At 41.3% G+C, this 22,447-nt stretch overlaps 1 protein-coding gene across 2 annotated transcripts; it reads left to right on the plus strand.

Annotated features, from left to right (window-relative positions):
• The first annotated feature begins 2,015 nt into the window (after nt 1–2,015).
• On the plus strand, nt 2,016–20,922 carry tamalin (trafficking regulator and scaffold protein tamalin). Of its 2 annotated transcripts, none has more exons than XM_021566144.3 (8): nt 2,016–3,323; nt 5,995–6,047; nt 7,964–8,018; nt 16,482–16,584; nt 18,064–18,157; nt 19,126–19,192; nt 19,744–19,810; nt 19,906–20,922. In XM_021566144.3, the coding sequence occupies exons 1-8, from the start codon at nt 3,120–3,122 to the stop codon at nt 20,436–20,438; spliced, it is 1,176 nt and encodes a 391-aa protein (XP_021421819.1). In that variant the 5' UTR covers nt 2,016–3,119; the 3' UTR covers nt 20,439–20,922. The 2 variants fall into 2 exon arrangements, with proteins under 2 accessions (XP_021421819.1, XP_090059142.1); XM_090203016.1 differs by having other exon boundaries at nt 2,960–3,323; nt 11,486–16,584.
• The last annotated feature ends 1,525 nt before the right edge of the window (nt 20,923–22,447 follow it).

Here is a 22,447-nt window from a genome sequence, read left to right on the forward strand (position 1 = left end):
TTGATTTTGACCCCCCCCCCCTTTGTTCAGGGACACATTATTCCATTTCTGTTAGTCACATGTCTGTGGGACTTGTTCAGTTTGTCTCAGTTGTTGAATCTTATGTTCATACAAAAATGTACACATGTTAAGTTTGCTGAAAATAAATGCAGTTGACAGTGAAAGGACTTTTCTTTTCTTGCTAAGTGTGTGTGTGTGTGTGTAAATATATGGTCATTGAAAGTCTAGAATTTTCTAGGATGTATTAAGCTATGAAATATTTTTAATTGCAATGCATAAAGCTTGTGGTAATATACCCACACGTCATAATTAATGCAGATTGTATTTGAAATGATTATGCACTCATTAGTGCTTCTGTATGTAAGCAGGAAACCCTTTGCCCCAATGTCCTAAGACCAAACCACATTGAATTGTTTTAAAAGCAGACCTTAAATGTCCTTTTTAAATAAGCTTTTAGTTTTAATATATTGAGTGACCGTTTGGATTGAAAACGAATTGTTTACTTTTCCCTCAATGCAAGGCATCAGTTTATCCTATTGAATATATCTAATTGGAGGTTAGCCATATCATAAATCCTGAGAATGTTAAAACATATTTCAAATGATGCTGTATATATTTCAATAAACCATCATGACATGATTTGGTGTGGTTATTATCGAATGAATAGGTAACCATTTGATTATTCGTTTCTTTCTTAGTTAGACCTAATAAATATCAAGGTCTCACAAACTCTGTTTAGGTTACCAAATATATGCATGATCACAGGGGGGCGCCACTTGCCCCGTTTCAGCGGTCGGTTCTGTGTGGGCCTCATTGGCATGGGCCCTATGACTTTATACCTACGTTGATAGGCTACATTCACAGATGGATTATTAAAAGCAATTTATACAATGGGTGGTTAGGATTTCCCATTGTTCGACTCTATCTGCCCATGATATACTAGACAGCATACACATGGCCAGTACATTCATAAAAAGTGCCATCGGTTATGTGGTTACCTAGCAACGCACTACTACAACTTTTACAGATCCACTGTCGTCCGTCTCATCTGCACAGTCATGCCATTTATAAACTTGACCTCCACTGTAAAAAGTATCTAGACGTTATCTCCGATATTTGCAACATTGTAGCAATATTACAATTCGTTCTCCACTGTGGCCCATAATAATGAACGAGTCGGGACGAGACAGTCGAAACCACGAAAGCAAGCCAAACAAAACGAAATGCAGCTAGTTTGTTAGGTGTGAGGTAGTTTTGCTGTACATGACTGTCAATACGAATAGAACTAACGATCAGAGAACGCCTAAAATTGCTCTTGACAGACAGTTTTTTAGCATCACGTTTTGTTGAAAAATGTATGGTTTGGGAAATAATCTTGCGTTATAATGCTGGTGACCCTTTGTACAAAAGCAACAATACACTCGAGTACATGTGTTATGTATGACATGTGTGCCATGGCTGTGGTGGTTAACCAATCTGCTTTGCCTCATGGCTATGCCACATCACAGCCATGATAAAACAAATGTGTAGCACATGACCTCATGTATTATTGTTTGCAGTTTTTTACAATCGTTTACACACTAAAAGTGGTACTTGAGGCATACTCAGTGAAACCATTAACTCATATACCTAATCTTAAGACCAAGTCTGCAAAACTGCAAGTGCATTATCAGCTTTACAGTCAGTTTACAATTGCAAAACCCTAAACACAGTTCTCTACATTAGACACATCATTCAAGACTAACAGGTGTTTTGTTTGGAAAACACTGCTACCCAAAATGCCACAACCTTTTATCTACTCCCAGTGCTTACGTGTGAAAACACTTAGAGCTAATTTCTTCACTTAGAAATCAGAGCTTGAGCACTGTAAATAGGCTTCAGGTTGGCGTTCTTGGTTTGGACAACAATGGAGGCCAATTTTGGAGAGAGAGTTAGAGGAGTGCGCGTAAGAGGGGGACGAGGACAAGGAGGAGGCATGCCAGGGCTGGATACGCCACTCCAGACGCTGTTTAGCCAGAGAGAACATTGCTTGTGATGTTGATGAGGGGGTGTGGCCATGCCCATATAGGAGACAGGGTGCACCCTAATTGTTTTTTTCTTTATAGTGACAAGCCTATTTGTTTTTATATTCTACTGTATTTGTTTTGTCTGTTACTGTTCATCCGGAAATCTGGATGTAAATACAATGTCTTTATTTCTCAATACATTTTTCCCCTCTTGCATTTCTGTTTGTAGTGTAAATATATACTGAGTATGCATACATACTGTATATATTTGTGCATATACATGTACGTGTGAGTGCTATGACAAACTGCCGTGGACTCCACTGAACATGCAAAAGACAAGATAGTCATGTTTTACATTTGTCACATCCTTGTGTAGTTGGCATGTATAAGAGCTAATCATTTGATGGTGTGTGTGCAGAGTTTTGATGCAAAAACACAATTTTGAGAAAAGTTAAAAATAGTTTTGAATTAAGTTTTTGGTTTTGCAAGAGATGTGTGATGTTTTGCATGTGTGTGTTTGGGGTTTTGTGTGTAGTCTAGTGAAAAGGAGCCATAGTTTCAGAAATGATGTGTAAGCAATTGTCAAAAACTGTAATGCTATGCGTCTTGCATTAGAACACAATAGTAATTACTACTTATGTAGGCCTAGGTAATTACAGCCCAGCCTTTGACCAAGTTTGTTCCCAACTAATCTGATAACTTTATCATTTAAACAGCTGTAGCCCATTTTAAACCGATACTGTTTTCATTTTTAGAAACGCAGGCCTTCTTGTTTAAATTTAAGAGAATTACGGCTATATAGGCAATTTATTTTTTCAGGCATGTGAGACTTTTGCACACTGCACAAATTGCTAATTTCTTGACCCATTGGTTTTTGCAAACGTGCACAAAGATCGCCAAACAAAAGAAAACACAACCATCCAATTGTGTCGTCACAGTCGGGACCGCCTTCTGTGTACTCGCAGCCTTCCCAATTTGAAGTTGTACAATGTGTATGCTGCCTGGACAGAAGCATCAGTGTGTTGGCTGCGATAGAGGAGTGGGAGGGATATTGATATTGTGGACATTTTATTGTTTCTTCTGCTTTTTGTTGTTGATCACAGCGCACATAATATGAAGAATATGACACTTCGAAGGCTTAAAAAAGTAAACTCCTGTGATCCAGCTAGTGGACTTTCGAGCCAGGACGAAATTTACTTTCCGTCCTCAAAGTCAGACAGTTGTAAAACTATGGATTTACCAACTAATTCCTCGGAGGTGTATAATTACAAGACTTTGGCTTACTCTGGTGGAACGTTGCCAAGGAACTACAGAAAGGTATGTATCCTGTGTTACAGTGATGGTTACATTGTAACTTGCACTTGCTCCTTTAATATTCAGAACTAGGAAACTCGGTCATTTCTGACTTGCCAATGCGTTGAACGTGGCACGTGATTATCTACAACTAGTTAGTTAAACATGTCCTAGTTCCGATTTGCACAGGAAGGTGGCAGAAGTATTCGACTAAAGATATCAATGAAAGCAGAAGCGCCATGCCTATAGGTGGCACGTGCCCACTTTGACTTGTCCTGTTTTAAAAAATATTCTTTGTTGTTTCTCTGTAGTACTACTAGCCTGGCGCCTAGCAATTTTTATGAAGTTGGCTTTTGCTAGCCCAGAAAGCTTCCCAACCTCAACTAGGTACACTCTTAGGGAGAAAACGGTGCTATCTAGAACTTGAATATGTTTTTGTCCTCGCAGGACAACCCCTTTTTGGTTCCATGTAGAACCCTTTTCACAGAAGGTTCGTAATGGAACCCAAAAGGGTTCTCTTATGGGGACAGCCGAATAACCCTTATAGAACCCATTTTTGTAAGAGTGAACTAAGAAGCCATGTCAGGCTATCAATCCAGTTAGAGTCGCTAGCTTGTCTAACTGTTTTAGCTGGCCAGGCTGGCAGACTTTAGAAAAGCAAGCAATTACTAAATGTACTGAGTAAGACTCTCATTCCTTTCAATCTTTACACAGAATTTTGCAGAGATGAAGAGAAGCATATTTAGTTTAAAAAAATAAAAAAAAGAACCACCAGTCAGTAAACCATATTTTGTTTTACATATAATTAAGCATAATGATTATGGCTCTAGATTGCAGGAAAAAGCTGTTTCATGTGTTACACTTTTTGTTGTTGCTAAATTCACCACCCAGCCATCTGGAATGATGCCCTGAATGAAAGCACATGGCAGTGTCACTTTCAGCAACAGAGCCCAGCTTGGATATGCTCAATATTTGAAGTCTGATGTAAAGTTTGTTCATTTCTCATGGCTTCTCACTAGCACATATATTGCGCACATAAAAGGATGTCTGGTGTTAATTATGAGTCTGACGGCATTCATTGTGTTAGAAGCTGTTTTTCAGTCTCTCTATCTCAAGGCCATCAGACTGTCAAACAGCCATCACTAACATTGAGTGGCTGCTGCTAATATACTGACTCAACTCCAGCCACTTTAATACTGGGAAAATTGATGTAATAAATGTATCACTAGCCACTTTAAACAATGCCACTTTATATAATGTTTACATACCCTACATTACTCATCTCATATGTATATACTGTACTCTAGCATCTACTGCATCTTGCCTATGCCGTTAGGCCATCACCCATTCATATATTTTTATGTACATATTCTTATTCATTCCTTTACACTTGTGTGTGTATACGGTAGTTGTTGTGAAATTGTTAGGTTAGATTACTTGTTAGGTATTACTACATGTTAGGAACTAGAAGCACAAGCATTTCGCTGCACTCGCATTAACATCTGCTAACCATGTGTATGTGACAAATAAAATTAGATTTGATTTAGAAACAGCAGTGGGAATATTTGTATGACCCTTTCTTGTCTGAGCCCAATATGGGTGGTCTGTTGCTGTTTTACGCACCAAGCATTGTTTCCTGTTTTGATATAAGCTTTGTATAAGAGGTGGCACACTCAAGCAAGAACATAAATGGTGTTCGCTTGTCACGTTCCAACGCTTTCCACATGGCCCAGCATCATAATCTGGGAATTTACTGTGATGTAGATTGGCAAAATAGATTTTTTGGGGGGAAAGCTGAAGCAGTTTTGTTTGACACAACAGCATTGGCTGCCCTTGTTCTATAGATGTACTGTATTAGCAGGCCAGCCAGAGTTATACACAGGCCTCCTTCCTATGTCTCTCACCATCATCTGGAGCCTGGGGCCACAACAGGGGAATGTGCAGGGCACCCTGCTCTGCACCCACCACCCCCAGGAGTCTCTCGCTCTCTCTCTCTCTCTCTGGGAATAAATGAAGTCATTGAGAGGGGCCCGGGACAATTCTGGGAGTGTTGGAAAATGCCCAAAGAGGTAGAGACATAAAAATGCCCTTTCATTGGGTCAACACTTAGGATCATTGAGGTAGAACAGAGGTGAATTGATTGTAGGCTAAATACAGTACGTTATGTAGTATGAGAGACTTGTAGTTTACACTAAGTAAAGTGGAGGTTGGGTCCCAATTTGGCTTGGGTTTTCCCTCAATGCAGTGATTGTGGCAAGAGGACCAAAGACTCAAGTCCACACACACATCTGGTTTGTCTACAGTCTGAGTATAACCTGTACAAATAGGGAGATATTTTAGATCGTTATTGAAAAAAAAAAAAACACACAGTTTGGCGTATCAGCAGTCTGGGCATCACAAGACAGTGGACAGCGTAGAGTAGAGCTAAATATAGGCTAAACCGGGATCAGACAGAACCAGAAATGCGTGTCTATCTGTAATTGTTTCTTACCCGTGTTTTGGCTCAGTAGCTTAAAAACACACACTATACAACATGCCTCAGGGGGACCTGATGGACAAGAAGATTGAGGTGTGTACTGAACCTGGCCTACGTACGTAGTTGGGAAATCCCTGTGTGTGGTTTCTGTTCTAAACCCCCCCCATAAAACTGTTTTTGGTTGTCATATTTCATGTCTGTTATGTTTTCAATTCACAGAGTGGCGGGCTGCAGAAGTGGAAGCCTCTCACTCAAACACCAGAGCCACAGAGGTAAGCCCAACAGTCATCTCACACCCTTCCGTCAGTTTCAGGACACATTGGTGTATCTGTCACTTTTTCACTCTTACTGTGAAAGAAGCGCGTCATACAAAGACCGTCAGAACAGACCCAATCAGCCTTACTCTAAACCCTTTCATTCACAGCAGACCCAAATGATGTGTTAACTAAGCTACAGTAGGCTGCTTTCAGAGTAATTAGAGTATTTCAGAGGCCTCTGGGTTTGATTCTTGGGAAATTTGAATGTGGTGAGTTACAGAAAGGCAGTAGTACAGTAACCTTTTTGTGTTTTTGGTTATTACTATTTGACATTCTAATGTATTATGCATTTCTATCTAATCTATGGATGCTGTTATGATGTTAAGTGGACATTGCAGTACACACTGCCCAGTTAGACCTTTGGACATTTTTACTTTTGGTATGACGCAAAGAGCTCTTTGGAAACAAAAGAGTGCTTGTCATGTTCTGGCATCAGCAATATCTTGTCATGCAATTTAGATAAGAACATGCAAGAGTTTTATTTGTCATTTTACTGTAGCTGTACTGTAGTTATTTTCTTAGTAGTGTACTTTGTGGATGATTTATAATGCCATTTTTTTATTGTTAATTCTGTAAGATATCACATTTTCTTTGTCACATGCGTCGAAAAAGGAAATAGTAACACTATAAAAACAATGACTAGGCTGTATACAAGGAGTACCAGTACTGAGTCAATGTGCAGAGGTAATAGGTAGTTCAGGTAATTGAGGCAATGTGTGCATGTAGGAAGGGGTAAAAATGCCTAGGCAATCAGGATTTATATAATAAACAGAGTAGCAGCAGAATATGTGAAAGTGTGTGTGGCGTCAGTGTGTGTTGGAGTGTCAGTGTAGTATGTGTGAGTGTGTGTGGGTAGTGGGAGTCCAGTAAGTGTGCAAGGTTCAATGCAAATAGTCTGGGTAGCCATTTGATTAACTCTTCAACAGTGTTAAGACTTGTCGTCCAGTCCATCATGTCCTCCTGAGGCATTTCGTGTGTGTGTGTGTGTATATATACATATATTTTTTTATCACCACTTCCTAAAAGAAACAACCTTTTCACTATTTAATTCAGTTTTTTTTTGCTTCAAACTTTTTGCCATTTCAGAGTTCTGTTTAACCATGAGTGTATTACACAGCTAGCTATCATGATGTCCATGTATTTTATGCAGAGAAAAAAATCCAAGAGCGTATGTCAAGGGAATTCCACGTGAAACGAAAAGGAGAGCGTGGTTGATAAAGTCAATAAAAAATCTCAGTTTTAATACAAGTTGCAACAGGGAAACACCTCCAACACATAAGCAGAGCGCATGTCTCCCAAGCCTTCTCTGAGCAGGCCCTTGTATCCTAACTACATGTGTTCTGTAAACGCATAACACAAGGTAGTGAATCAGACAGCCTCCCAGAACATAATAATAACCAGTGTCCTTGGAACTGGCGCCTTTAGACTGGCGCGAACACTATCAGCAGTCCATAACATTCAAGTCTAGTGACCATCAACCTTGCACAAATAAAATCATGTGTATTACAGAAAGGAACACTATAATACATTGTGTTAATCATTGAACTGATAATTCATTTTATTCCTTTTAAATGTCCCATTACAGCAGATAAGATATTATCTGGAGTGAATATCTATGGAGAGATCGTTGGAAAGCACTCCATTGCACTCTGGCTATTTCATTATTAAGCATTTTCAGTGAGGATGATGAACCCATGTGTTTTATGGTGGTGATGTCACTCACCAGTCACAATTGGGTCATGGCTCATGGCTCAATACTGTGTATCAAGCAGTCATATCCCAAAAATATTCAATACTGTATATCAAGTAATCATATCCCCATATATTCAATACTGTATATCAACTAATCATATCCACGTTTTTCATTTTAGGAAAGTTGTTGTCCTGGTGAAGAAGGAGGAGGAGACCTTTGGCTTTGAGATCCAGGTAAGCAGATTATAGACGTGGGGGGGGTGTTATTTGTTGATTTCAGAGTGTCCTTCTCCCTCACGTTCACATTACCTCAGATGAGATTGATTCCTCCAACCATGTGGATGATTTTCCAATAAATCCCATAAGATACACACTCCAATCTAAATGTGTTGAACGGCCATCAGCGTATCGATCAGATACACTACGTGACCACAAGTATGTGGACGCCTGCTCATCAAACATCTCATTCCAAAATCATGGGCATTAATATGGAGTTGCCCCTCCCCCCCTCCTGTTTGCTGCTACAACAGCCTCCTCTTCTGGGAAGGCTTACCACTAGATGTTGGTACATTGCAGCTACTCTTCCTGGAGTCCACACAGAACATGAAACATGACATAATACAGAACATTAATCGACAACAGCTCAAGGACAGAACTACATAAATCATGTTTTTATTTATTTATTTTACAGAAGGCCTACATATCAATACATACACACAAACTATGTAGGTCAAACAAGGGAGAGTTGTTGTGCCATGAGGTGTTGATTTATCTGTTTTTTGAAACAGAGTTCCATGCAATAATGTCTCTATATAATACTGTGCACTTTCTTGAATTTGTTCTGGATTTGGGGACTGTGAAAAGACATCTGGTGGGGTGTGTGTGTGTGTGTGTCAGAGCTGTGTGTAAGTTGACTATGCAAACAATTTGGGATTTTCAACAGTTTCTTATTAAAAGAAGTGATGCAGTGTCTCTTCTCAACTCTTAACCAAGAGAGACTGGCATGCATAGTATTTATATCAGCCCTCTAACTATAATGAAGAGCAAGACGTGCCGCTCTGTTCTGTGCCAGCTACAGCTTAACTAGGTCTTTCCATGCAGCTCTCGACCACACGACTGGACAGTAATCAAGATAAGACAAAACTAGATCCTGCAGGACCTGCTTTTTGGAGTGCGGTGTCAAAAAAGCAGCACATCTCTTTATTACAGACAGACCTCTCCCCATCTTACCAACCATTGAATCTAAATTATATGTTTTGACCATGGAAGTTTACAATCTAAGGTAACGCCATGTAATTTAGTCTTCTCAACTTGTTCAACATTACCAGATTCAGCTGATGTCTAGAACTTAGGGAATTATTTGTACCAAATACAATGCTCTTAGTTTTATAGATGTTTAGGACCAGTTTATTGCTGGCCACCCATTCCAAAACAGACTGCAACTCTTTAAGGGTTTCAGTGACTTCATTAGCTGTGATTTCTGACGCGTAAATGGTTGAATCATCAGCATACATGGACACACATGCTTTGTTTAATGCCAGTGTCAGGTCATCGGTAAAAATAGAAAAGAGTAGAGGGCCTAGAGAGCTAGCCTGCGGTACACCACACTTTACATGTTTGCCATTAGAGAAGCTTCCATTAAAGAAAACACGTTGAGGACTATTAGATAGATAGCTCTGAATTCACAATATGGCAAGGTTGAAAAGCCATAAAACATACATTTTATGGTTATGGTCAAAATAATATCAAAGGTTGCACTGAAATCTAACAGTACAGCTCCCACAATCGTCTTATTGTCAATTTCTTCCAACCAATCATCAGTAATTTTTGTGAGTGCAGTACATGTTTAGTGCCCTTTTCTGTAAGCATGCCAAAAGTATTTTGTTAATTTGTTTACAGAGAAATAGCTTTGTATTTGGTCGAACACAATTTTTACAACAGTTTGCTAAGAGCTGGCAGCAAGTTTATAGGTCTGCTGTTAGAACCAGTAAAGTCTGACTTTACCACTCGAGGCCTGAGGACAAAGACTTTCCTCAGATTAAAAATATGACAAATAGGAGTGGCTATAGAGTCAGCTACCATCCTCAGTAGCTTTGCATCTAAGTTGCCAATGCCAGGAGGTTTGTCATTATTGATCAATAACAATAAAAAAAATCCACATCTTTTACAAAATTCGAACTTGCAATGCTTTTCTTTCATTATTAGTTTTTTTTATGCATGAATACGATGGCTCACTGTCCGTTGTTGGCATTATCTACCTAAGTTTGCCCACTTTGCCAATGATGTAATCAATAAAATAATTGGCAACATCAAATGGTTTTGTGATGAATAAGCCATCTGATTCGATTAAAGATGGAGTTGAATTTCTTTCTGCCCATAATTTAATTTAAAGTACTCCGTGTTTTTCCATCATTCTTCATATCATTGAGCTTGGCTTCATAATGCAGTTTCTTCTTGTTGAGTTTAGTCACATAATTTCTCAATTTGCAGTAAGCCAGCTAGTCAGTTGTTCAGCCAGACTTATTAGCTGCTCCTTTTGCCCCAACTATTTCAACCATACAGTTTTTCAATTCCTCATCAATCCATGGAGCCTTAACAGTTCTAATAGTCAGTTTCTTAACAGGTGCATGTTTTTAGCAATAATTTGAAGAAGCAAATTCATATATTATTCAAGTGCAGCATCTGGATGCTCCTTATTAATCCCATCAGACCAACATATATATTTTTTTACATCCTCCACATAAGTCACAACATATTTTGTATGATCTCTTATACTATTTTAGGCCCAGCTTTTGGAACTTTGGCTTTCTTGGATATAGCATCCAATGGGTACGGATACAGCTTTAGAACAAAGTTCTACAGTATTAGTAAAAATGTGATCAATACATGTGGATGATCTTGTTCCTGTAGTGTTTGTTAATAATCTGAACCAGATTACAGGCACTGGTTACAGTGAGAAGCTTCCTCTTGAGCAAGCAGCATGATGAAAACCAGTCAATATTCAGGTCCCCAAGAAAGTAGACCTTTCTGTTTACATCATACACGATCTAGCATTTCACACACATTATTCATATACTGACTGTTAGCACTTGGGCAAAGTTAACTTGCAACCACAACACTTCATTAACATTTGACATAAGATCTTCTCTAAGCATTACATGGATATGGCTCTGAATATATATGGGTTATATGTGTAATATATATATATATATATATATATATATATATATATATATATATATGTATGTGTATGTGTGTGTATATATATATATATATATATATATATATATATATATATATATATATATATATATATATATATATATATATATATATATATATATATATATATATATATATATATATATATATACAGCAACACCTCCCCCATAATAATTTCTCTCTTCTATAGATGGCACCTGGGCCTGTTAGCACCTGGGCCTGTCATTGGGCCGGTGGTGGGTTTTCCAGTCCTGTGGGCGCACTCCACCTCAATCTTCCTGTGGTCCATCTCCAATTTCTCATTGATCATTTCCTTGACTTTGTCCTCAGACTCTGTCCAGGTCTCGTGTGGAGATTCTGCAATTCCATCCACAACCATGTTATTCCGCCTTGATCGTCCCTCAAGTTAATCAGATTTATCCGTCATTGTTATCATGGATTCACACACAGAACTAATGTCCTCTCTCAATGACTTACAGATTGCTGTCATCTTTCCATTCTCCTGTTTCAACTCATTGAGCTGACCCTGGGAGAACTGCAAGCTGTTCATGTCCTGAATCTCTCTGGTCAGGTCATCCATTCTTTTATTAGTTGAATCAATCAGTATTTGGACAACACACTTGAAGCTATTTTCTTGTTGTTGTAACAACTGCTTGTAGAACTCTTTTTGTTTGTTTCAAAGATCCTTCACCTGTGATAGACACCACTGTCCTCAACTGTACTCCCGCTGGCTTTGGTCTTTGTTATGGTAGCTTGCAACGTAGGTTACGCTGTTACTCCTAGCAGTTCCAGACGGCCAGGTCACAGGGAAGATTTGAAACCATAAACAGCAGGGATCTAGACAGCCACAAACCCGTGACAATCTGCAGTCCCAGCCACAATGGCTAACCGTGTCGCAGGATGCGTTCAAGACCTCAAGAAACCCTGTTAGCTTGATAGGCAGCTAGTTAGCAGCTAGCTAGACAGAGAGTAGCAGTCCCAGCAACTGATGCCAACTGCATCCAAACTAAAAAGTTAACTAGCTACTAAGAAACTTTCCAATACACTTTGAAAACAACAAACTTTTCCACAACAACCAACAACCGAGCTCGTTCCACGTTCAACGGGAAGTGCTTCCACTCAGCCACAAGGGCATTAGAGAGGTCGGGCACTGATGTTGGCTGATTAGGCCTGGCTCGCAGTCTGTGTTCCAATTCATCCCAAAGGTGTTGGGTGGGGTTGAGATCAGGGCATTGTGCAGGCCAGTCAAGTTATTCCTCACCGATCTCGACAAACCATTTCTGTATAGACCTCGCTTTGTGCATGCTGAAACAGGAAAGGGCCTTCCCCAAACTTTTGCCACCAAGTCGGAAGAACAGAATCGTCTAGAATGTCATTGTATGCTGTAGTGTTAAGATTTCCCTTAACTGGAACTGAGGGGCCTAGCCCAAACCATGAAAAACAGCCCCAGACCATTATTCCTTCTCCACCAAACTTTACAGTTGCCACTATACATTCGGGCAGGTATTGTTCTCCTGGCATCCGCAAAACCCAGATTTGTCAGTTGGACTGCCAGATGGTGAAGCGTGATTCGTCACTCCAGAGAACGCATTTCTACTGCTCCAGGGTCAAATGGCGGTGAGCTTTACACCACTCCAGCCAACGCATGGCATTGCGCATGGTGATCTTAGGCTCGTGTGCGGCTGCTCGGCCATGGAAACCCATTTCATGTGTTGACGTTGCTTCCAGAGGCAGTTTGGAACTTGCTAGTGAGTGTTGCAGCCGAAGGTAGACGATTTTTACCCGCTTCAGCACTCGGCGGTCCCATTCTATGCGCTTGTGTGGCCTGCCACTCCGTGACTGAGCCGTTGTTGCTTCTAGACATTTTCACTTCCCAATAGCATCACTTATAGTTGACCAGGGCAGAAATTTGACACACTGACTTGTTGGAAAGGTTGCAATCTTATGACGGTGACATTTTGAACGTCACTGAGCTCTTCAGTACGGGCCATTCTACTGCTGATGTTTGTCTATGGAGATTGCATGGCTGTGTGCTTGATTTTATACACCTGTCAGCAATGGGTGTGGCTGAAATAGCCAAAATCAATTAATTTCAAGGGGTGTCCACATACTTTAATGTGTATGTAGTGTACTTTTAAGAAATGTACCCCTGAACCTCATTCTTTCTCAATATAAGGGTCTGATGTATCCCATCCCATGACTGGAGACAAGGAGGCGGTTTTGTAGTTGTTTTCTCTCGGGTCTATTTTCAAAGCGGCATGGTTTTGTAAAATCTTCTTTCACACTCCTGCGTGTCGTGTCAGACCTACTATATTCCAATCCCTCGAGCACTGTAAACACTCCGACTTCTGCACATAGGCCCCCTTTATCTTTCAGAGCTCCCTCCTCTCTGTCCCTGCAGCGATTCATTTCAATGCACCACTTGTTGTCAGCCTCACCTCTAAGAGGAGATGCCGGCCAATTTAAAGGCCGTGAAAATCCGGCTAATGTAAGGGCCGTGAAAATCATCATTACCAAAGTACTGCTCTAGGTTCACAACACTGCCTTGTTTTGCTTATAGTTATTCCAGATAGATGGTTAAATTTAGGGTTCGGATGGAGGTCCCTCCTTTCCTGCCAAGCCCTGTTCTTTAGGAAGTGAGGTCAAAGCCCAGAGACGGTAGAGATGGATGGCATTAGGATCCTGTGCTTTTTCCATCATGTCGCTGGACTTTACCAGTTCTAAGTGTGATAAGAGGATAATGTCAGTATCAACTATGTACTGTAAATGCATAGTTGGATTGGAATTTGCATGTTCTGTTTCTGTGGAAGGCCTCTGGGTCTGAGAAGGAAGGAAGCCTGCGTTGAGAGATATGGAGAAGTCAACTGCACAGACATGTCAAAACAAGGGAGAATGCTCACAGATTATTTCACGTAGATGAGCATGACACTTGAGTTTGTCTAGTTTTCCTTTCTGTTTGTACAATGCCTTCGGGAAGAATTCTGACCCCTTGACCTTTTCCAAATTTTGTTACGTTATAGCTTTATTCTAAAATGGATAAAGTAACCCCCCCATCAATCTACGCTCAATACCCCATAATGACGAAGCAAAAAAACAATGTTTTTTTTAGAAATGTTAGCACAAAATATCGGATATCACATTTACATAACTATTCAGAACCTTTACTCAGTACTTTGTTGAAGCACATTTTGCAGCGATTAGAGATTTGAGTCTTAGGTATGACGCTACAAGCTTGGCACACCTGTATTTGAGGAGTTTCTCCCATTCTTCTCTGTTTCTTCTCAAGCTCTGTCAGGGCGGATGGGGAGCGTCGCTGCACAGTTATTTTCAGGTCTCCCCAGAGATGTTCAATCAGGTTCAAGTCCGGGCTCTGGCTGGGCAACTCAAGGACATTCAGAGACTTGTCGCAAAGCTACTCCTGAGTTGTCTTGGCTGTGTGCTTAGGGTTGTTTTCCTGTTGAAAGGAGAACCTTCGCCTCAGTCTGAGGTCCTGAGCACTCTGGAGCATGTTTTCATCAAGGATCTCTCTCTACTTTGCTCAATTAATCTCCCAGTCCCTGCTGCTGAAAAACATCCCCACAGCTTGATGCTGCCACCACCATGCTTCACCATAGGGACGGTGCCAGGTTTCCTCCAGATTTGACGCTTGGCATTCAGGCCAGAATTAAATCTTGATTTCATCAGACCAGAGAATCTTGTTTATCATGGTCTGAGTGTCCTTTAGGTGCCTTTTGGCAAACTCTAAGCAGGCTGCCATGTGCCTTTTACTGATGTGTGGCTTCCGTCTGGCCACTCTACCATAAAGGCCTGATTGGTGAAGTGCTGCAGAGATGGTTGTCCTTCTGGAAGGTTCTCCCATCTCCACAGAGGAACTCTAGAGCTCTGTCAGAGTTACCATCGGGCTCTTGGTCACCTCCCTGACCAAGGCCCTTGTCACCCAATTGCTCAGTTTAGCCGGGCGGCTAGCTCTAGAAAGAGTCTTGGTGCTTCCAAACTTCTTCCATTTAAGAATGATGGAGGCCACTGTGTTCTTGGGGACCTTCAATGCTGCAGGAAGTACCCTTCCCCAGATCTGTGCCTCTACACAATCATGTCTCTGAGCTCTATGGACAATTCCTTCGACCTCATGGCTTGGTTTTTGCTCTGACATGCACTCTCAACTGTGGGACCTTATATAGACAGCTGTGTGCCTTTCCAAATAATGTCCAATCAATTGAATGTACCACAGGTGAACTCTAATCAAGTTGTTTAAACATCAAGGATGATCAATGGAAACAGGATGCACCTGAGCTCAATTTCGAGTCTCAAAGCAAAGGGTCTGAATATTGTGTAAATAAGATTTCTGGTTTTTTTTAATCTAAAAACCTGTTTTTGCTTTGTCATTATGGGGTATTGTGTGTAGATTTGATGAGAATGTCTTTATTGAATCCATTTTAGAATAAGGCTGTAACGTAACAAAATGTGGGAAAAAGTCCAGGGGTCTGAATACTTCCCGAATGCACAGTGGATAGCTGGTTTTACACCTGAATAGGTGGCATTTGACATGATTTACTGACTATGGAATTGCCCATTATTTTGTCTGTCACTTAGTGTCTCAACAGACAAGCATGTCAAGGGAAAACCTGAGTTCAAACGTCACCTCAGGATAACGCTGTCGGACGGCAGTTGAATTACACGATTCTTTTGACAAGACAACTTAGGGGAAGTCTGGCTGTGGTTGTCACATTTGCCTTCGAGATAGAAACTGTCATGTGTGAATCAAGGAAGGAAGGTCGTCAACAAGATGTGTGGAAAATGTTTGCGTGTCAATTACACTGTTGGTTTTCTGCAGTATGATGACACAGAATAGAATGTTTTTTAATGTCACTGGTAAATCATAAGGAAATATGTCTGATTGTTCTAACCAAATGTGTTGATAAAGGTCCTGGCTCATGAAGAGACTGCTTTTCATATCCTTTTTTATGACAGATGTTGATAGAGAGCTGTATTAGTTTCGACTAACCACACAAGGGAAATGTAAGCTTATTTTTTTGCATATAAATTGATATCTGTCTTCCTTCTGCCTATCTGTTTCGAAGTCGTCTGTCTTGCAGTTTCGTCAGCCAATGTTATCTAATCTGCTGTGTAGCACAGGGTTTGTCTGACGGTCCTCGCCAGAGTCAGGCCTTCAGATGCAGACTACAATCTCAGAAGCACATAGTTTAATATCACAAATATTCAACAATACTGTTGGAGAGGTGCTAGGCTCCCCTGTACCATGAACTGTCTTCAAAGTTTCAAATGCCTTTCTGTCTGTTACACAGCAAAGCCTAGAGCTTTAGGTATAGACCTTTTGGCATTTGTGAAGGGAAATGACCAATGATTTTGAACATGACGAAAGAACATATCCATGCCCTGCATCTAATTGTTCCTAAGAATACATTTATTTGAATGAAAAGCTGTCAACCAAAAAGTCATTATTCCACCTTCTTCCAGACATATGGGCTGCACCACCAGGACCAAAACTCTGTGGAGATGTGCACATTTGTGTGCAAGGTTCATGACGACAGCCCCGCTCAACAAGCCGGACTCAAAGTCGGTAAGTGAAACTGAAAAACCCTGTTCAATAGGGATTTATTTTTTATTTTACAGTGTTGAACAGCATTCGACACATACAGTACATGACCTGCCTTTACTGAATATAGACCTCAGGCGAAGAAGGGAGGACAGGTGTTTTTAATAGGAGCCCGCCCCTTTCTTGTTTGCCAGCCAGGAAGCTAGTAGTCTCTAAGTAAACGCAAGCACAAATGCGTTAGGGAAGTACAAATATTAGTGTGCCTACTCATTTTCCAGTCAACAAACACTAACGGGAGAGATTGTTAAATTTAACACCATATGAGTCAACTCCCTCGTCTCCGTTGCCGCCTTGCCGGATACAATACCTCTGTCAAACACATACAGTAACTCGGCCATGTCTATTTCAATCATGTTTTTTTGTGTGTGTTTCAAAAATAGCATTCTTGAATAGACATGCTCTATTTTTTTTCTAGTCTGAATCATCATTACCATCCAGTTTATCAGAAACAATAGGGGAAGTGAACGAAGAAATTGTATATTCTCACATTTCATTTCTCTAAACCTTATACTACAGTACACGTGTCTGTTCATCTCAGAGAGAAGGCGCTCTAGAGGCAGGGCTACATCCTCCCCTTCACACTACACATCACATCAGACATGCAAGTGTCAGTTTCACATTCCATACATGACTTGTTTATTGTTCCCTCCCTGTGTTTTTCTCTAAACTGAACCATTAGGACTTTATCAGTTGTGGCTGCTTTGTGTGACGTGCTGTTGTCGGTGCCCAATAATGTTTGTGCCATGTTTTGTGCTGCTACCATGTTGTTGTGTTGCTACCCTGCTCTGCTGTCATGTGTTGCTGCCTTGCTATGTTGTTGTCTTCGGTCTCTTTATGTAGTGTTGTGTTGTCTCTCTTGTTGTGATGGTGTGTTTTGTCCTATATTTATATTGTATTTATTTTTAATCCCCGTCTCCGCATGAGGCCTTTTAGTAGGCCATCATTGTAAATAAGAATTTGTTCTTAACTGACTTGCGTGGATAAATAAAGATTTACATTTGAAAAAAGATCTCACTGGGGAGAAAAGGGTGTGGTTCACCAGAGGGGAAAAGGCATTGCAACTCCAACCAGGTCGGGTCAGAACCATCTGAAATCAATAAAAATAAAAATTGAATAGACTTGCCATAGTCTGACAGTAACAGATGGAGTAACACAAATCCTTGATCAATATTTTTCAGGCTGTCTTATCAGGAAAAGTGGGTAACCACAGCACGTGTGCCAAGTCGCCTGCCATGACCACACAGCCAGGGTTTAGACTAGAGTGCCTGTATCACACATGGGCTGCAAGAGCACCAGCCAACCAAGTGCTTCTTATTGCTCTACAAACCACAGACGCTAGTGGGATCAAACTAGTCTCAGCAGAACCACAGCCGTGATAAAGCCACACTGGAATGAACTGGGTCCGTTGCCGTTTTGTTAACATGCGTGTTGTTTTGTGCACAGGGGACACCATCACTAGCGTGAACGAGACCACTGTGGATGGATTTCAGCACAAGGAGATTGTTCAGCTAATCAGGGCCTCTGGGAACTCCATTAGGTAAGCAGATCACATCTCATTGGTAAAGGGAACTGGCAAGGGGATTGGGGGCTGGTTGTGGATGGTAACAACTTCAATGCTCCACTTTGTATAAGCCCTAGTCAAATCGGTTCTTTATAAAGAGTTTGTCGACGCTTTCTAATGTCGTTTTCATACGGATAGATCTTGAGTCTTTTTTTCTTGCGCAGTGTAGCAGTACAAAAATCACACAGAATCAATAATGTAGTCTGGCTGTTGACTGAGAATGGGAATACTCATTCATGGCTGACTCTGTAAATCTAGTCTAGTGGCTCCTGAAAGATATTCTGGAGAAAGGTAAGATCTTTCAAGTGATTACCATACAATGAATGTGACATGGACGTACTCTAAACCGTTCTGTTCATGTTTGCACACCAAAGTTGCCTAGAAGCAAGCCATATACCGTTGTTAATATGCAGAATGAACTTGCTCCGTGTTACATTGGAACCACACTCTCACTCTCTTTGTCTGCTTGTAAAAGATAAAAGGCCTATTAGAATCGAGACCCATTTTTATAAACTCAGAAGGCAACTGATTAAGCAGTGGAGTTAACCACATGAGAGGCCCAGCTCATGCCTCTTGTCTAACTATAGACTTCATCAAATGATTCTCACCTCTAGTAAACATATAGGCCTACTGAACCATTAACAGAGAGCTTGTATCAGCCCAGTAAAAACAACAAACCCCTCAGATGTGCACCTGTTGCTGCAGTCTAGTGGGTGTCTTGAAACGTGATACCATCCTGAAGCTTCCCCCCCCTACTTGTAAACTGTTGAGCCGAGACTCTAGCATGTTAGGGTCTCCTATATAAGGGCCTTTACATGGCTACTTCTGAAGTTCCTCTCTATTCTTAATTGGGCCCAGAGTATGCTTTGAATCCTTACTTTTCTTTGTGGCTCTCTGGCCTTCCTGTGTCTGAATTAACACTAACATTACTGTCTTCACTATAGGCTGGAAACAGTGTACAGCGACTCCATTCGAAAAGCAGAACTGGAGGCAAGGCTTCAGTATCTAAAGGTGAATCTCCCCCCCCCCCCCTCTTCCCCTTGTTAGCAAACCTCTGGTTCTGCTTGCTTCTACATTTCAACAGAAATTGAGTATCCAGTGTGGTGTGTGACAATGACAAAAGGAGTTGACTATAGAGCACAAACAGATCTGGGACCAGGCTAGTGTGTGACTGGGATCAGTCTGACAGTGTAGTGAAAAGCCTATAGCCAGTAGCCCGAAAAAGCAGGTCTCTCACCATGCAGCACGCTAGATTTAGACCAACCCCTTTCCCACCTGTTTTTCCCTCTGCTCCACCTGTTTCATGACTAGCGGCAGCAATGCTCTCCAGCATGCTTACAGAAGGCTGTGAGATCACATTGAATGAAAGTAGGCACGTAGTTTTACAAGCTTACGTTACACTTGGCTGGTAGAAAGGACCTTTTTAGTATCTGAAAACAAGTGGCTTTTCTCAAGATGACGGCTGCTGTCCCCAAGCTCATCCATCAGGCACACAGTTGGAAATCACACAAAATGTCACCTTTTTGACTGCTTTCTAATATTGCTGTATTTCCTTTTATCAGCAAACCCTACATGAGAAATGGGATGAATACAGATCTTTGATGATGCAAGAGCAGAGGCTTGTTCATGGTAAGTTATTTGTTTATGTTGATCTATATGATCTCAGGTAAATTTAATTTGAAGTCAATTCAAGATGTGTAACACTCTTTCCCTGTGTCCTCTAGGCATAGTGATGAGTGATGCTGCTATCTATGAGTCCCTGGAGTCTGCGGGGGTGTACGGTAGTCTGGGCGCACCGAGCCCGGCCGCCCTGCGTGCCCTCCGCTGCACCGGCAGCACCAGCAGCAGCGCCAGCCACCTGAGTGTCACCACAGAGGAGGACCCACTCTACCAGACCTGTCTGTACCAGGGGCAGGGTGACCGCCTCAACGACGCCAACGGTGACCTCACCAGAACCACCAGCAGCACAGAGAAAGACCAACAGGAACAGGAGAAGCCACCCCAGGGTAAGCAGAGACTGATCCGCCCCGCCAGCGAGCTCTTCACCTCGGCCAAGACCCACCTGACCCGCAGCGCCAGTACACGCAGCTACCTGAGGGGCTCCAACAACTCTTCGTCAGCACCAGGGGAGAAAGTGCAATCGGGAGGGTTCAGCTCGCTACAGAGGAAACCCAAACAGAAGAGCTTCCGCCGACGCCTCCTCAAGTTCATCCCTGGACTGAACAGAGCCATGGAGGAGGAGGAGAGCAAGCTCTGAGGACTAAACACCCAAAGAACTGGAGACTCTTTCTGACCCAAAGACTTAACATGGCCTCTGACACTCTAAAACTAACAACCAACAACCAAAGATTTCAAATAGTGCCAAATCTACTTTTGTACTTGTTAATGTTACATTTGGTCCAGTAGAACCAATGGTTCTTTGAGTTTTAAAGCACACTCAATTTTCAGGAGAGGATTTGACATCTGTACATACTGTACCTTGGTTACTGGTTTTATATTTCATAAGTTATTTATTTATTTTTGACTTGTAAGACCTATGTACAGAATGATTTTTTTTTCTTTTTTTTGTGCTTTTTAAAATTATTTTTATTAGATTTTTTTTTGTCATCATGACAGTTGAAAACAAATGCCTCATTACATGAGACTTTTTATAAGAGGCACATTTGTTTACTGCCTTTGTACCAGATTGATCCTGTGTTCTTTGCCAAAAATATCTAAAAATAAATGTGTAATTTTGATTAGCCTGGCTTGTTTTTTTTTGTTTTTTTATCTAGTATGTATGAACACTTTGTTTCCTGGAGTACATTGACTGTCTATTCCACAGCTGGTCTAAGAAGTTGTAGCTGACCCAGCACGTTAACATAATACACCATTTATAAGCAAAAACACCAGATGTTTCACTCTAGACTGTGAAGCAGTCACACAATAACAGTGAAAAGATATATTATTCTGAGATACTTGTAATATCTATCCCCTTCATGTGCTTTCATAACCCTTTTGGCCCTTTAAAAAAATGTTATGGCCTCAAGGGTGGGGATGAGGGATGGGCGGAGGAGGGTTTTAGTGGTTGAACATTCTTCCGATTCTCAAGCTGTGATTGTCGGAGAGGCATAATCCAGAAAGGAGGCCGTTTTGTATTTGGTCTGACAGTCATTTAGTTGTCGGGAGAACGCTGCGGGAATGTGCTGAGAAAAGAATGGCCCAACATTCCAAAACCCTGCTGCCCTCCTTTTCAATTCTTGCAGACAAATGGTGAGCGCTCTTGGTTCCATGCTCACTACATTCCCATGGTTTGTTGAATGCTCAGATGGTCAGGCCGAGGGGGTTAAAGGGGGGGGGGTCACAGTTGACCTAAGAGGTTACGATGGTCCCTCTCTCCTTTTGCACCCTAATCCCTTTGTCCTCTGCTCAGTCATTTACAATTGCATGAAGAGAGGCTGTGAACACTGATGGCATTTAGACATGTTTCAGACATTCAGAGCCAGGACCACTTAAATCCCTGGCCCTTTTGTTGTTTTAAGCGGAGGAGGAGGAAGGGGTGAATGAATGGAAAGCTGATGTGAGAGGGATTATTATGCAAGCTTGTGGCTTGTGGCCCTAAAAATGTTAGAGAACGAATGGACCCTTTCTTTCACTACAGTCTGACTGCATAACGAGCAGGGAATTAGACAAGGGCGATGACGACCCAAACAGAATGAATGTGTGAATGGGGCATTTACAAAAAAGCTGCCAAAACAAAGAGCATGCAGTTGGTGCTGGGCAATTAACACAGTGGGAGGTGAGACTGCGGGGCTGCTCTGCCCCCCACTGTTAATACACTGCTGTTTATTTAAGCCAGAGTGCTGTATTTGTTGTGTGTAAAAGGGGATGGATGTCCAGGGTGTACTGTTAGGACATGAACCATGAGAAGTGGACATGTCTGCTGATTCGGAGCTGTGAGTTAAAATACCTTTCAGGCTAGCTATGACCCTACCAGTTTGAGAGATGGGTGTGTACCAATACCATTGTCGCAGTGTCACAATAACAGGTCTTCAAAAAATATATACCCACAAAACAATCTTCCATGGATGAGTTTGCTGAAAGAGTAAGCCTGTGAGAGAGTGTAATCAATCATCTTTTTATTTGAAGTAACCCTCTGTTTTCTCATATGAAGTCTTTAGACCAGTTCACCAGGAGCGGAGATCTCTTTCTACCCATATATACCTCTCCAAAAACAGCTGACTCACATTTGCGCTGACGTCTGGCGATTCAAGTTTCCATTCCATA

The sequence above is a fragment of the Oncorhynchus mykiss genome, chromosome 16 (genome assembly GCF_057628025.1).
Source record: "Oncorhynchus mykiss isolate SJ-2025 chromosome 16, ASM5762802v1, whole genome shotgun sequence".
Taxonomy (NCBI): domain Eukaryota; kingdom Metazoa; phylum Chordata; class Actinopteri; order Salmoniformes; family Salmonidae; genus Oncorhynchus; species Oncorhynchus mykiss.

What these genes read in the sequence shown, in the direction of transcription:
- tamalin (XM_021566144.3), top strand. Translation starts at nt 3,120, where the DNA reads ATGAAGAATATGACACTTCGAAGGCTTAAAAAAGTAAACTCCTGTGAT. An exon ending in ACAAGCCGGACTCAAAGTCG is followed by an intron (nt 16,585 to 18,063) that starts GTAAGTGAAACT and finishes TTTTGTGCACAG; the next exon opens with GGGACACCATCACTAGCGTG. An exon ending in AGAGCAGAGGCTTGTTCATG is followed by an intron (nt 19,811 to 19,905) that starts GTAAGTTATTTG and finishes TGTGTCCTCTAG; the next exon opens with GCATAGTGATGAGTGATGCT.